Raw genomic sequence first — 17205 nt, 5'->3', positions numbered from 1 at the left:
ACACACATACACACACCTCCCCTCTCACCTTCTCTCTCGTGCCAGGTCCTGCTGCCACTAGCTGGGGAGCTAGGTGAGGAATAGAAGTCAGGGCCAGTGGGACTGGTCTCCATACTCTCCTCTATGTTGAGGGTCTTGGGCCGTTTACTGAAGGAGGAGGCGAAATTATGAGTCACAACATATGTATATTTTCTGTGATCCATTATCACAGCCAGTGATGTTGTAAAACAAAAGTACCTGTATCGTAAGTTGACTGATGATGTATTATCCAGATGCGTGAGTGTAAACAGAATTGAACTAGAACAAACAGCCAAATATGGATGCAACGCTATAATATAAATGACAGAGTAAGACTATACATTTATCCCCCGAGACACTAAACTGAAATCAGTTTTACATTCCCCCCATTCCCCCCTGCATCTCGTTCAAAGTTCAGCGGTCAATGTGTGACAAGAGGTACCCATGTGATGCATGAGAAAGAGAGAGGGGGCAGGGTAGAGTCCTGCAGTAGACTGACCTGCCAGGCGGGGAGGAGAGGGAGCGATGGAGGCCCACACTGGAGTTCAGGTCATGGTAGTACGGCTGACTAGGCATGTCGGCCATGGAGAAGTTCACCCCTGCCCCCTGGGTGATGGGCGCTAGAGAGGAAGGAGAGGAACAGAGAGGTACAGGTTGGACACTTCCTGGTCACTAGCATGCTGATTGGTTGGCTGCTGAAGCTGTACATGATCCCCACTCACATGTTAAATAAAGGTTCAATACTTCTTCTTTTTTTTAATAGAAAGATTGAACATCATTTAACTTTTGCATTCCACCAGCACACTGCAAACTCGTGAACTAAGCCACACCCACCAGGCATCTGATTAGTTCCTACGTATTGTAATTGGTCGAGCACATATCAATAAGTGCACTGAAGTTCACTTTCATGGTGGTTGTATGTGTGATATGCTTTGAGTACCACAGCCCACCATCACTGTGTGAAATTAGACTTTTTTTTCTCCCTGTGGTTGATGGCCGTGGGGGAGGGATATTGTTTCTGGGAGGACAGCTGATTGTTTACCAGGGCACTCTGTAAACACTCCTTCCTCTCTTGAAACTGACACTTGCGAAGGGAGCCCTGTGAGTGTGTGGGTTGCTAGGATGGTCTGGACTCGACGGGAGTCTGGAGTGTGTGGTGGCCTCTGTTGTGGTCTGAGGTTCACCACAGCCTCAGAACTGGCAACCCCAGCATTGTAGCCTCAGAACTGGCAACCCCAGCATTGCAGCCTCAGAACTGGCAACCCCAGCATTGCAGCCTCAGAACTGGCAACCCCAGCATTGCAGTCTTGGAACTGGCAACCCCAGCATTGCAGCCTCAGAACTGGCAACCCCAGCATTGCAGTCTTGGAACTGGCAACCCCAGCATTGCAGCCTCAGAACTGGCAACCCCAGCATTGCAGCCTCAGAACTGGCAACCCCAGCATTGCAGTCTTGGAACTGGCAACCTGCAGCAGCCCTGGCATTGACTACCCCTAACCAAGCTGTGGCACGTTCCTCTCTCCCATGGGCCTTTGTGATTTAATTCCCTACCAACGAGACTCTCTCTCTCTCTTCTCTCTCTCTCTCTCAACGTACTGTGTGTCATGCCACTCACTCTGACATCAAGTAATTTAACTATGTTGAAGCAAATATGACCCCTGACTTCTGAATCTTAACAATGCCCAGCACATAATAACAATGACGCTAGAACACCTGTTACTGTTTTTTTCTTTCATTCATTTGAATTTGCATTTAAGAACTGCAGAACCGCAGCACTCACTGATTTTTAATTGGTTTAAAGGCCTGCACCGTAATCCGAAAAACAACAGATCAAATATGTTAGAATACAGGACACAACATCCGTATGTTGTAGGACCAGTGGTGTAAAGTACTTAAATAAAAATATTTTAAAGTACTACTTAAGTAGTTTTGGGGGGGTATCTACTGTACACTTTACTTGACTATTTATATTTTTGATTACTTTTACTTTTTCTTCACTACATTCCTTAAGAAAATATTGTACTTAGTACTCCATACATTTTCCTTGACACCGAAAAGTACTCATTACTTGCTTAGCAGGACAGGAAATGCTCCAATTCAGGCACTTATCAAGAGAACATCCCTGGTCATCCCTACTGCCTCTGATCTGGCGGACTCACTAAACACACATGCTTCATTTGCAAATTATGTCTGAATATTGGAGTGTGCCCCTGGTTATCCATACATTTTCAAAACAAGAAAATCTGGTTTGCTTCATATAAGGAATTTGAAATTATTTATACATGTACTTTTACTTTTGAAACTTAAGTATAATGTAGTAATTACATTTACTTTTGATACTTAAGTATATTTTCAACCAAAATTTTTTTTTACTTTTACTCAAGTAGAATTTTACTGGGTGACTTTTACTTTTACTTGAGTAAAATTAAAGATACCTTAATAGAAAAGGACTCAAGTATGACTAATTGGCTACATTTTCCACCACTGTGTAGGACACAACAGCACTTGAGCAGTACAGGTAAATCCTGCCTGAGGGAACCATTGTCCTCAGCTAACTGTGGAGAGAGATATTTGAAAGAACATCTGTCATCATCTTTGAGAAGGGCAGTCTACAAACACACACTCCCGCGCACACACCTGTCTACTGTAGACACACACATACTGTGTTCTAATGCTTGCTCGACTGTTTTTCCCGTGTTTGTGCCGTAAAGATCACTCTTTTTGAATCGACAATGAGTAAAATGATATATGAATGTACTGTACTTACTTCTGGACACCCGCACCAGCTCCGAAACACTGAAGACTCCTGATTTGATGAAGCTGTCTTCCAAGTAAACTGCAGAAACAAAAACAAAGATAGACAATATATCAATACAATATATCAATCAAAACATTAAACCATATGCTTTGTGTTCTAGGAACTTACAGCAAGTTACATTCATAAGGATTTAAGCTGGTGATAAAGTAATAAATCATTACTTGATTCCCTGCTTACTGCACACGGGACGAGCAAAAATTCTCGACCAAAATATCTCTGTAATAAAACAGAGCATCCTTCATCGACCCACCACCTGGTGGTTCTCTGTAGCTCAGTTGGTAGAGCATGGCGTTTGCATCACCAGGATTGTAGGTTTGATTCCCAGGGGCCACCCATAAGTAAAATGTACGCACAGATAAAAAGCTAAATGCTGTATATAATATTTATTATATTAACACAGCTCCAGACTGAATACTGTCAATACTGAAAATACTGAAACATGGAGGCTTTGAAGTGCAATATGTATGGGGGCCAGAATGTAAGAAAAAAATCCCAGAACCAATCGGTCAAGCCTGGTCCCAGATCAGTTTGTGCTGTTTATATACAGTTGAAGTTTACATACACTTAAGTTGGAGTCATTAAAACTCATTTTTCATCCACCCCACAAATTTCTTGTTAACAAAGTATAGTTTTGGCAAGTCGGTTAGGACATCTACTTTGTGCATGACACAAGTCATTTTTCCAACAATTGTTTGCAGACAGATTATTTAACTTATTATTCACTGTGTCAAAAGTTTACACACTAAGTTGACTGTGCCATTAAACAGCTTGGACAATTCCAGAAAATGATGTCATGGCTTTAGAAGATTCTGATAGGCTAATTGACATAATTCGAGTCAATTGGAGGTGTACCTGTGGATGTATTTCAAAGCCTACCATCAAACTCAGTGCCTCTTTGCTTGACATCATGGGGGGAAAAAAATGGTAGACCTCCACAAGTCTGGTTCATCCTTGGGAGCAATATCCAAATGACTGAAGGTACCATGTTCATCTGTACAAACAATGGTACGCAAGTATATACAACTTGGGATCACGCAGCAGTCATACCGCTCAGGAAGGAGACGCGTTCTGTCTTAACATACTTTGGTGCGAAAAGTGCAAATCAATCCCAGAACAACCTTGTGAAGATCTGGAGGAAACCGGTACAAAAGTATCTATATCCACAGTAAAACAAGTCCTATATCGACATAACCTGAAAGGCCGCTCAGCAAGGAAGAAACCACTGCTCCAAAACCGCCATAAAAAAGCCAGACTACAGTTTGCAATTGCACATGGGGACAAAGATCGTACTTTTTGGAGAAATGTCCTCTGGTCTGATGAAACAAAAATAGAACTGTTTGGCCATAGTGACCATCCCAACCGGGAGGCACAGGGGTGGCAGCATCATGTTGTGGGGGTGCTTTGCTGCAGGAGGAGCTGATGAACTTCACAAATAGAGGGCATCATGAGGATAGAAAATGATGTGGATATATTGAAGCAACACCTCACGACATCAGTCAGGAAGTTAAAGCTTAGTTGCAAATGGGTCTTCCAAATCGACAATGACCCCAAGCATACTTCCGAAGTTGTGGCAAAATGGCTGAAGGACAACAAAGTTAAGTATTGGAGTGGCCATCACAAAGCCCTGACCTCAATCCTATAGAACATTTGTGGGCAAAACTGAAAAAATGTGTGCGAGCAAGGAGGCCTACAAACCTGACTCAGTTACACCAGCTCTGTCAGGAGGAATGGGCCAAGCTTGTGGAAGGCTACCTGAAACGTTTGACCCAAATTAAACAATTTGAAGACAATGCTACCAAATTCTAATTGAGTGTATGTAAACTTCTGACCCACTGGGAATGTGAATAAATAAATAAAAGCTGAAATAAATCATTCTCTCTACTATTATTCTGACATTTCACATTCTTAAAATAAAGTGGTGATGCTAACTGACCTAAGACAGGGAATTTTTACTAGGATTAAATGTCAGGAATTGGGAAAGTGAGTTTAAATGTATTTGGCTAAGGTGTATATAAACTTCCGACTTCAACTGCATTTGTCACGCCAATGACCATAGTGAGTCGGCACTACAGCACAAAGTAGATCTGGGACCAGGCTATCCAGACAGACATGTCACTGACTCCCAGAATTACTTTGACATTTCATCCTTTGATGTTCTGAGGAGGACCATTGGGTGTGCCAACTACAAAGGGGGAAGGCGTGAGTCTAGATTTCGATTGGCAGCTACATGCACTTTCTTCCTCCTAATGTCTCAACACAAGCCAGCGGGTGTCCCAGAGAAGGGAAGGGAACTGTGCCACTGTAGAGGAAGCATCTAGGGAGGCCCTCCCAGGGTCTGAGTCATTGGCTCAACGTTTGCTCAACGTTGTTTGACTTGGCAGCGAAACGCACACCCAGGGCAGGCAAAACCTGCTCTTTAGGAATGGACCTAATTACGTTCTCTCTCTATTTTCATTCCTGGCCCGTGATGACATAGTCCAGGTCAGTCCAGGAGAGCAGCAACAGGCTGCCGGAGATTATTTGGAGCGGCAGCCATTTTGTTTGGCTAGCTAGCAGACTGGCCAGCCAATTTAGCTCAGCTATCCAACCCTTCTTGGCAAGGAAGACAACTATGGCCTCAGACTTCCATTAGTGTACTACAGAGGAGCACATAAAGTGGTCTAGCCTCCATGTTTCACAATCTTTTTTTGTCTCTTAGATGCAGTTAGTATTGTAAGTAGCTGACATTATGCACCATCATTATGAGATACCATACGTACATTCAGATGGGTGTAATCTGCATATCTGCCAAACTATTTTACAACGAAATGTTCCAGGTGAGAGCATAGATTATATACAAAGATACATATTTCTGCTATGGACCTGACACAAAAAGAGCACTGCTATAAACAGATACCACAGTAATCATTCTACCAGGTGAGGATATACTATATACAGTACAGAGAGGGGACTGGGAACTATAGAGCTATGATTGACAGCACAGAGGTTGGAGGACAGTGACAGTCAATTTCAGGTACATACCTGGAGGGTTGTTGCCTGGCTCATTGTTACTGGGACTTCCTGACTGCTGTGCGTCTGTAACACAGATATAAAACCATACTTCAATTGTGAACCTGAGATCATGAAATACCAGAAAAGGTCATTAAAGTTCAGCACTCTTCTATGAATTGAAGTAATTCAAATGAGCTTGATTGGAATTCATGTAAACCACCCAGTGTTGCCAAAGCAATAGGAGGACATGTCCAAAGTACCCTGAATGTCACAGGTGGCCAAAAACAAACAAGCAAGGTGCTGTTAAAGATCTGATTTCATCTCAAACTAGACACAATATCAACTGGTGTCTACACAGAGTATGGTGATTAAATAACGAATACTCTGCAGCTTCCTTAGTTTGTGTCTGAGATTTTATTTTCATATTTCTGCGGACGTGTCAGTCCTGACAGACCAAGCCAGATGTGCGCTGATATACAGTACCAGTCAAAAGTTTGGACACCTACTCATTCAAGGGTTTTTGATAGTCCCACTAAGAGCAAACCAGATGGCATGGCGTATCGCTGCAGACATGCTGGTTAAGTGTGCCTAGAATTCTAAATAAATCACAGACAGTGTAACAAGCAAAGCACCCCCACACCATCACACCTCCTCCTCCATGCTTCATGGTGGGAACCACACATGCGGAGATCATCCGTTCACCTAATCTGCATCTCACAAAGACACGGCAGTTGGAACCAGAAATCTAAAATTTGGACTCATTAGAACAGAGGACAGATTTCCACCGGTCTAATGTCCATTGCTCGTGTTTCTTTGCCCAAGCAAATCTCTTCTTATTATTGGTGTCCTTTAGTAGTGGTTTCTTTGCAGCAATTCGACCATGAAGGCCTGATTCACGCAGTCTCCTCTGAACAGTTGATGTTGAGATGTGTCTGTTACATTAATTCTGTGAAGCATTTCTTTGGGCTGCAATTTCTGAGGCAGGTAACTCTAATGAACTTATCCTCTGCAGCAGAGGTAACTCTGGGTATTTCTTTCCTGTGGCGGTCCTCATGAGAGCCAGTTTCATCATAGCGCTTGATGGTTTTTGCGACTGCACTTGAAGAAACTTTCCAAGTTCTTGAAATGTTCCTCTTTGACTGACCTTCATGTCTTAAAGTAATGATGGACTGTCATTTATCTTTGCTTATTTGAGCTGTTCTTGCCATAATATGGACTTGGTCTTTTTCCAAATAGGGCTATCTTCTGTATTACCACCCTACCTTGTCACAACACAACTGATTGGCTCAAACGTATTAAGTAAATAAATTCCACAAATTAACTTTTAACAAGGCACACCTGTTATTTGAAATGCATTCCAGGTGACTACCTCATGAAGTTGGTTGAGAGAATGCCAAGAGTGTGCAAAGCTGTCATCAAGGCAAAGGGTGACTACTTGGAAGAATCTAAAATCTTAAAAATATTTTGGTTACTACATGATTCCATATGTGTTATATCATAGTTTTGATGTCTTCACTATTATTCTACAACGTATAAAATAGTAAAAATAAAGAAAAACCCTTGAGTGAGTAGGTGTGTTTAAACTTTTGACTGGTATTATATATAATAGAGTAAAAAGGTGGAAAGAGGCCATAAGACAAGGTTAAAAATATGAGGTAAAGTGTTATCCTGACCTGCACACAAAGACTGGTTGATTCTGGCTGGCTTTTTACAGGGCTTGGGTTAGGGAGAACATGGTGTGTCTCTGCCTCGTCCTGCCCTGCCTGGCCCTGGGAGAAGCATGCACATAGCACACGCAACGGGTGGGGGATAAGCTCTGAAACATGTCAGGAATTCTCCCCATAAGGTAGCGCCTACCCTAGCCTAACCACGTGGTTCCTCTGATTGATGTTGTTACCTTACAGCACCTTTGGGAGGAGGATAAGCTGGCGTTCCTCAGCCGTTGCCGCGCTCGTTAGTCACCCCCAACCACCAGAGGCCATTTGAGTATCGTCTCGCAACCGTCACGCAACACTAACAGATATTCAAACGATGCTCACAAGCACCTGGCTTTTAACATAAACATGAGTCCAGGGGTACTCGAGTACTATTTGAGAAGGTCCGGTAACTCAAATTTCCTAGGTGGCAAAGGTCCGGATGGATATTGTCATTTATTGGTGCAGTAACAAACCTCCACCTCGCAACCCATGGGACCCCAAACTGTTCACACCCCTCTTGTTGGCAGAGAGAAAATGTTGCAGTTTTAAAGCTAATTTCTGGTAATTCTACACACTGAGCATGGGACACAGATTTTTGTTGTTATTGCCATTTCAAAGCTAATTTCCTACTATTCAACACATTTTTCCATGTCTTATGTGTTTATATGATACCAGGATCGCAGTCCGGCCAAGTGTTTTTTCTTGGGGGGGGGGGGCGCAGTCCATATTGACCCCGTTCTGGGTCCGGATCCAGACCGCGGGCCTCCAGTTGAGTATGGAAGCACTACACCATATCATATACAATAAACAATAGGTCCACAGATGAAAAGTAGCTCCAAAGAGCTTACTTAAATTTCCCCAAAACAGCAGTACCTCTCCACACTACACACCACTATTCCCTATAAAACCTACTGTAGCATCGGCCTATCAGAGTCGGGCAATATCAGCGTCACTGACACCCAAAGAACATATGGGAGAGAAGGAGAGGAGGACCCCCCTTCCCCCTTTCCTTCCTTCCCTCCCTCTACCAACCCCCACTTCAACCAACCATACAGGGAAACAAAACAAATCAAATAAAATGTTATTGGTCGCCTACACATATTTAGCAGATGTTAGTGCGGGTGTAGCGAAATACTTGTGTTCCTAGCTCCTACAGCGCAGTAAACAGTACAACATTGAATGGCTGGGCTGTGTATGACTTGTGTTCCATAAGGTTTTACTGTACCACAGCCACCCCCACGTGTTCCTCCTGTGCTTGATGTATGAGCTATGCACAATGAGAACCACAGGGTTGTGATATGATCTACGCCTTAAATGCGGAGTGAGGAACAGAGGCGGGAGACGGCTGAACTCAGATAGCCTCGCCTTGCAACAACACTCCTTTTCCTGCTGCTGAGACTTCCCTCTCTCATAAGCTCCATTTCAGAGGTTAAAAAAAGGAGAGAGAGAGAGATAGAGAGAGAAAGAGGAATAGAGAGAGAGAAGAAAAATTTGAAGAAAAAACGTTGAGAGATTTATTCGCTCCCCACCCCCTCTAAATTTGACCATTAAACAGCACTGCAAAAACGGAATGTTCTTGGCCGTGGCTCAACAATGACAAAGTAGGGCGGGAACAACACCACCATACGTTAAGTGAAAAAATCCACCCTTATGTTTAACCTGAATAGTCACAACTTTGAGCTCTCTTTACAGGATACAGAGGACACAAGGGAAGTCTGTTGTTGATAGCTTGCTCTCTTTTCGATGTCTAAGTTGGATACTTTGTTAGCGTGTCTGGTTTGTTGGCTTGTAAGACATAATTTTTCGGGAAAATAAATTACTCTCTGGATGGAAATTCACATGATTTCAGTAAAAACTGTATGGTGCTATTGACTTCACAGGCACATCACGTGTGCACATTTGTCATTTGTCATATTTTCTAATGAGATACAATTATATTTCTATACTGAACAAAAATATATACGCAACATGTAAAGTGTTGTTTAGATGTTTCGTGAGCTGAAAGAAAATCTCCCAGAAACGTTCCATACGCAAAAAAATATTATTTCTCTCAGATTTTGTGCACAAATTTGTTTACATCCTTGTTAGTGAGCATTTGCCAAGCTAACCCATCCACCTGACAGGTGCGGCATATCAAAAAGCTGATTAAACAGCATGGTCATTACACAGGTGCACCTTGTGCTGGGGACAATAAAAGGCGACTCTAAAATGTGCAGTTTTGTCACACAACACAATGCCACAGATGTTTGGAGGGAGCATGCAATTGGCATGCTGACTGCAGGAACGTCCACCAGAGCTTTTGCCAGAGAATTGAATGTTCATTTCTCAACCATAAGTCACCTCCAATGTTGTTTTAGAGAATTTGGCAATACGTCCAACCGGCCTCACAACCACGCCAGCTCAGGACCTCCACATTTGGCTTCTTTACCTGCAGGATCGTCTGAGGGGGGAAGGGGTGCTAAGGAGTATTTCTGTATTTAATAAAGCCCTTTTGTGGGGAAAAACGTATTTTGATTGGCTGGGCCCTGGCTCCCCAATAGGTGGACCTGGCTCCCAAGTGGGTAGGCCTTTGCCCTCCCAGGCCAACCCATGGCAGCACCCCTGACCAGTTATGTGAAATCCATAGATTAGGACCTAATGAATTTATTTCTAGTGACTGATTTCCATATATGAACTGTAACTCAGTGAAATCTTTGAAATTGTTGCATGTTGAGTTTATATTTTTGTTCAGTGTATGTTACATGCCACAGTCAAGGGCTTTTGTGCCAATGGTTTGTGTGGGACAACGTCCCTACAGTAATGTGATGGCAAGTGGATCCTCCCACTTTCTTCCTCCCTGCCACCCTGGCACTTCCCACCCTCATGCCACTTTCAGACACATCCATCAGTCTAGTTACAACTGCCAACTATTGCACTCTCCCAGGAGAGAGAGAAAGAGAGAGACAGGCGAGGAGAGAGACAGATAGATGAGAGAAAGAGGGAGGGTGAGAAAGAGTTGAAGATGAGAGAGAGAGAGAGAGAGAGAGAGAGAGAACACAATTAGACCCAACCAAATCATGAGAAAACAAAAAGATAATTACTTGACACATTGGGAAGAATTAACAAAAAACAGAGCAAACTAGAATGCTATTTGGCCCTAAACAGAGAGTACACAGTGACAGAATACCTGACCACTGTGACTGAGCCAAACTTAAGGAAAGCTTTGACTATGTACAGATTCAGTGATCATAGCCCTGCTATTGAGAAAAGTCGCCGTAGGCAGACCTGGCTACGCTTCCTATCCTCCTGCCAAATGTATGACCATATTAGAGACACATATTTCTCGCAGATTACACAGACCTTTGTGAGAGAGAGAAGGTGGGAAGCTGGTTTGTCTAACCTGGAACAGACCATTATGAGAGAACAGGCAAAAGACCAGATGGTCATGGTAATTAAAGAAGCCAGCCAGCTGAAGTAGAAGCAGCATCTTCTCTCTGCTTCCCTACAGTCCAACTGGAGCCACCTGGAAGAGTTGAGAGAGAATCCAGGCATATGGCATCTTCTGTCTGTCAACCCCTCTCAGAGGCATGAGGGAGCCCTATAATCTGAGAGCTGGAAAACCCCTGGCATCGCATACATCACAAGACCCAGTTATTCTTGCGTGTGTGCCTGTGTTGTACAATTGTATGCTGTGTAAATTGAAGTCTGCATGCAATAAATAAACTGTCTGAGACAGAAATGAGAAGAGGGGTGAAGACTTCCCGTCACAGAAAACACCTCCTATCTGCATCCAAAGGTGCATCAAACCTTCCAAATGGAGACCAATCCAAGACCAATCCATTCGTCTTAAAATAAACTTCAGTAACCCGTGAATAAACAGTGTGGTCTCGGTCTGTGAGGTAGGTCTCTGGCTCTGACTCTGCCCTGAGAGTTTGGCAAGGCCCTGATCACAACACAACATACCAGGGACACACAGCCTCGCTCCAAAAACAACATTTCTTGGCACCTCTCCGTCCCTGTCACTTGTTTAAACAAACAAACAAACTGGGCCCTCGAAGGAGGAGAAAGGAAAGCTAAACATAGGTTTTTAGGATATTGGCTGTGACTTGACTGAGGAGGACAGAGGAGTGACAGGTTGGGATTGTTGGGTATTGACATGTACTGACTTTGTTTCATACCTTCCGTTTTGACACAACAATGATCATAACACTTATTTCATATTTTGAATGCTTCTTTTACTTTCTCTCTCTCTCTCTCTCTCTCTCTCTCTCTCACTCACTCACTCACTCACTCACTCACTCACTCACTCACTCACTCACTCACTCTCTCACTCTCTCATTCTCTCGCTCTGCCCTAATGCGTCACCTGCCTGGATATTATAAACACTCTGACAATCTTTTGCACCCACCTTCTTCTAGTTTGGCATGTTACCCTAAAACCTAAGTCCAGCCCCTACCCTCACCCCCCTTAACCACACGGTGCATATTAAACCAGTCACATACTTTTACAAACTTTCTTTCTCACTCGCTGCGGTGCATCCATTTGATCCCACAAACACGCACACTCTCACACACACACACACACACACACACACACACACACACACACACACACACACACACACACACACACACACTCTCACACACACACACACACACACACACACACACACACACACACACACACACACACACACACACACACACACACACACACACACACATGCCACAGCACACACACACTCTCACATACACACACATCCCACAGCACATGCACACTCTCACATACACACACATCCCACAGCACACGCACACTCTCACATACACACACATCCCACAGCACACGCACACTCTCACATACACGCACATCCCACAGCCCACACACACACTCTCACATACACACACATCCCACATACCACACACACTCTTACATACACACACATCCCACAGCACACACACATCCCTGAGCACACACACACTTTTACATACACACATGCTCGCTGCAGATGCATACCACCGTCGACATTTCAGAGGGAAGAGAGAAGCCGTCTGGCAGCCATTTTAGAGTGGTGCAGCTGGGGTCTGTGCACATGTAAAGCTGTGGCTGCCAGAGGCATGGGTCCCGAGCCAAGATGCATCTCTGCGGCTGAGGGAGAGAGGGCGGGAGAAGAGAGGGGAGAGAAAGGCGTAGAAATATATCCTAATTACAGCACCGCTCAAGCCGTAATGTTTCAACAATACAGCTGTGTGCAGTGTAAATATTTAACATGGCCACACTTTCCATCCCTGTTCTGCATTACTTTGGCTGAGGAGCAAGCCGTTAGGGGGGTAGGCAAACTGTCAATCTGCCTGGCTATCTGTATGTCTATCTGTCTGTCCTGGTGTACATAGCCGTAGTGTGTGTGTGTGTGTGTGTGTGTGTGTGTGTGTGTGTGTGTGTGTGTGTGTGTGTGTGTGTGTGTGTGTGTGTGTGTGGGGGGTGTTGTTAACAGGCTTTTTCCCGTGTCTTCCTCTGCTCCTGGTTTCTATCATTCACGACTTAGCCATGATGACCGCATCATTGTGGGCCCGGTTCCAACACCGGCAGATCCTAGTTCTCTCTCAAATGTTGCTCTACCACTGCATTTATCTCTGTCTCTGGGTCTGTAAGAGTATCTCTTATCTTCTGTCTCTTCTTTTGTCTGCCTACATGTATCTCTCTCTCTGTATCGGGATCTGTATCAATTCTTATCTAGACAGTATTGTATTGAATAGTATACATTTTCCTTTCCGCTTCTAAATCTTTGTCTACATCTAACCTGGTATCTTTCAATCCTCCACTCTTTTCCTGTCACTTTTTCTCTCATCTCAGTGGCCCCCTCTTTCTCTTTCTCGCCCCTTCTCTCTCTTGCCCCTTCTCTCTCTCCCTCTCCTTCTCTTTCTCGCCCCTTCTCTCTCCCTCTCCTTCTCTTTCTCGCCCCTTCTCTCTCTTTCCCCTTCTCTCTCTCCCTCTCCTTCTCTTTCTCGCCCCTTCTCTTTCTCGCCCCTTCTCTCTCTCGCCCCTTCTCTCTCTCCCTCTCCTTCTCTTTCTCGCCCCTTCTCTCTCCCTCTCCCTCTCTCTCTCTCGCCCCTTCTCTCTCTCCCTCTCCTTCTCTTTCTCGCCCCTTCTCTCTCTCCCTCTCCTTCTCTCTCTCGCCCCTTCTCTCTCTCCCTCTCCATCTCTTTCTCGCCCCTTCTCTCTCTCCCTCTCCCTCTCTCTCTCGCCCCTTCTCTCTCTCCCTCTCCTTCTCTTTCTCGCCCCTTCTCTCTCTCCCTCTCCCTCCCTTTCACGCCCCTTCTCTCTCTCCCTGTCTTTCGCGCCCCTCCTCTCTCTCTCCCTCTCTTTCTCGCCCATTCTCTCCCTCTCCCTGCCTCATTTTGTTGACTAAACAAATTGGCCTTTATCGGAGACAGCCGCAACCCAAACATGCCAAACAAAAGATAGGGCAAGGAAATCTGCCCAGAAAAGTAATAGCAGTTGGCAGTATTAATGGTATTATAAGCAATTTAAATTACTTCACAATGCACATTGTTTACAATAATAATAATAATAATAATATGCCTTTAATTTGTTACATTCACTGCTAAAATTGACTAAATTTGACCGCCAAGATATTTTATGTTAAAAATGCGAATGTTGGTCCACAAGAGCTTTTGACTCCGGAACGGAAAATGTTGGGAACCGCTGACCTAGACAGCATGGGTGATGAAACAAGCCCACACAAACGCAACTACATTTTCTTTATATCGAATGCAGACATGGTACAAAAAAATCCTGTCTAGGAACACATTTTAGGGTTGTGGGACAACGAGGGTAAAGTTGAAAAGACTGAAGGAACAATGACATTTAGCCTTTTTTATTCCACTGAGAGACACCACAGACTTGTTTAATTGGATAAGAGTGGCACACACACACACACACACACACGCACAGTGAGACAGAGAGACAGTGGGACTGTCATGTTTTGAGACGTAGGAATCAAGTGTCAGACAGACAGGGTCAGACCAGAACAATCAGTAGAGGAGGAGGAGGAGGGGGTGAGGAGGAGGAGGAGGGGGTGAGGAGGAGGGGGAGATGGAGGAGGAAGAGGGGGGTCCATACAACTTTCAGCCTGTAACACAGAACGAAAGCATTCACAGATAGCTATGGTCTGTGTGTGTGTGTGTGTGTGTGTGTGTGTGTGTGTGTGTGTGTGTGTGTGTGTGTGTGTGTGTGTGTGTGTATGCGCGCCCTCTGGGGAAGAAGAGACATGCATGCTAATGACACTGGAGAGCAGGTCTCCTTTCTCTTTCACTTTTTTCGGGACTCAATGCTGTCTGGTCCATGAACTCTCACGGGGGTGAAAAGAGGAGAGCTTTTACAGCGTCCGAGAAAACAGACTTCTCATTCAGGTCAACAAACAGTGTGGCATCGCCCACATTAATTCCAGAGAGGTACGGGAAGAATGGCTGAATCGACTGACACATCATTAGTGAGGATAGGCTAGGCCAGGGGGAAAATAGAGCGAGAGACAGAGGGAGAGAGAGAGAGAGAGAGAGAGAGAGAGAGAGGGGACTTGGGAATAAAAAGAGATGAGAGATAGCGAGGAGAGACAGGGTACAGAGAGGAGAGACAGGGTACAGAGAGGAGAGACAGGGTACAGAGAGGAGAGACAGGGTACAGAGAGGAGAGTGTGGGCATATACATGTATGTGCGTGCATGCCCACATTTACTCATTCACGTATGCACATACACATGCATGTGGACTGCTGACATATGCACGAATACAAACATGCATACACACACAAACACTATGAAATTACACACAGATAAACACACTACAAACTTACAATAAACCTGTTAAGTGATAGACATGTGCACGTACATAGACAAACACACACACACACACACAAAAACAAACACACACACATGCATACACACGTTGTGCCCTGTTCCATGTCAACGCCTCCAGCCATGCAAGACATATGACAATGACAATGACATGGCTACAGTAACATGACTTCACGTCCCAATCCTACTACTAAGGTTCTGTCATAGACATTCTACAACTAGATCAGCCATTTCACTTACACTGGTACTTTTTATATAGACATTCTACAACTAGATCAGGCATTCACTTACGCTAATACTTTTCTATATAGACATTCTACAACTAGATCAGTCAGTCACTTACATTAGTACTTTCTATATAGATATTCTACAACTAGATCAGTCATTCACTTACACTAATACTTTTCTATATAGACATTCTATTAGATCAGGCATTCACTTACACTAGTACTTTTCTATATAGATATTCTACAACTAGATCAGGCATTCACTTACAACTTACATAATGGAGCTTAAAATTATAATGATTAACAGAACATTTACCACCTTGACTTAGTGTAAAGCCAGCATAAAGGCAGCCTAACCTTAACCTCTCTCTCAAACAAAACATGCCTTGAAGAGCACAAACACATATCACAATATGTTGGTTCTAGGCTGTTCGTAAAAACAAACGTAAACCTATGATGTCCCAACAATGTACCCAACAGCACGAGCGTTAAACCAACAGATTGATTTTGGTATGCATCGGACACACAATTTGCTCTGTTGTCACTTCATTTATGTCTGAGGTGGCATTTGCATTTGCCCGCTGCCCATGCTGCCTGTCCTGGAGTGGAATAATGGGTTGAGTGGTGAGGACGTTGATGTCACTTTCTACAAAACCAGGAGGAGCCATCTTTGGCTGGTCCAAGGGTCTACTTTTATACGTGGCGGAGGGAGGGAAGAGTGAGACTATAGTTTAATTATGCATGCGTGTTTTTCATTCATGGTGGTGGTGGTGGTGGGAGAGGGGTTTTGTGGGCGAGGACCAATGACATTCCACCGTAGCCCCCTCTCCTCATTCTACCTCTCTCTGTCTCGTCCTCTCACCAGTCCCGGGGCTGCGTGGGCTAATGAGGTGACACTCACCGTCTGGAGGCTAGCCAAAACAGTCCATTAACTCCTAACAAATAGTGAAGAGGATGATGAAGTAAGGGGGGTAGAGGTGAAACGGGAGGAAGAGGAGGAATGAGGAGGGAGAGACAGAGACAGAGACAGAGAGAAAGACAGACAGACAGACAGATGGAGAGAGAGAAAAAGAGAGAGACAGACAGACAGAGACAGACAGACAGAGACAGACAGACAGACAGACAGACAGACAGACAGACAGACAGACAGACAGACAGACAGACAGACAGACAGACAGACAGACAGACAGACAGACAGACAGACAGACAGACAGACAGACAGACAGACAGACAGACAGACAGAGACAGACAGACAGAGAGAGAGAGAAGGAAGAGAAGCTGAAGTCTGCTACTGGGGTGGTGTTTTGTAGTTGTGAATGAAGCCGCGGGGGTTTGGGGTGTGTGTGCGTGTGTGCAGGATGGTGGTGGTGCGTGGTATAATGCGTGGCGGGATTGGTTCAATAGAGGCGGCGTTCCAGTGTTGGACTGCATGGGCCAGGGGGGTTGGGGTTTTTGGAAAGGGGCTGCTGCTAGCACAACGCCACGGCAAAGAAAACCCACCCAGACAAACAGAACTTTGACAGAGTGGCTGTGTGATTCTGCTCTTTCATCCTTTCATCCCCCATCCATTCAACACCCCCCACACCCCCTGTCTGATAATTATGAGACAAATGCACAGGTCCCCTGC

At 44.5% G+C, this 17205-nt stretch overlaps 1 protein-coding gene across 1 annotated transcript in view; it reads right to left on the bottom strand.

The window, feature by feature from the left end:
* The window catches only part of LOC112214887 (nuclear factor 1 B-type-like), an 87285-nt gene that overhangs the window by 28583 nt on the left and 41497 nt on the right, over positions 1–17205 (bottom strand). The window contains 4 exon segments of the mRNA XM_042298371.1: positions 29–147; positions 518–638; positions 2786–2854; positions 5858–5911. Coding sequence (XP_042154305.1) covers positions 29–147; positions 518–638; positions 2786–2854; positions 5858–5911 — 363 coding nt within the window.

Source organism: Oncorhynchus tshawytscha, linkage group LG15 (assembly GCF_018296145.1).
Source record: "Oncorhynchus tshawytscha isolate Ot180627B linkage group LG15, Otsh_v2.0, whole genome shotgun sequence".
Taxonomy (NCBI): domain Eukaryota; kingdom Metazoa; phylum Chordata; class Actinopteri; order Salmoniformes; family Salmonidae; genus Oncorhynchus; species Oncorhynchus tshawytscha.
The sequence above is the reverse complement of the archived record's forward strand: the minus strand, read 5'-3'. Positions and strand labels throughout refer to the sequence as shown.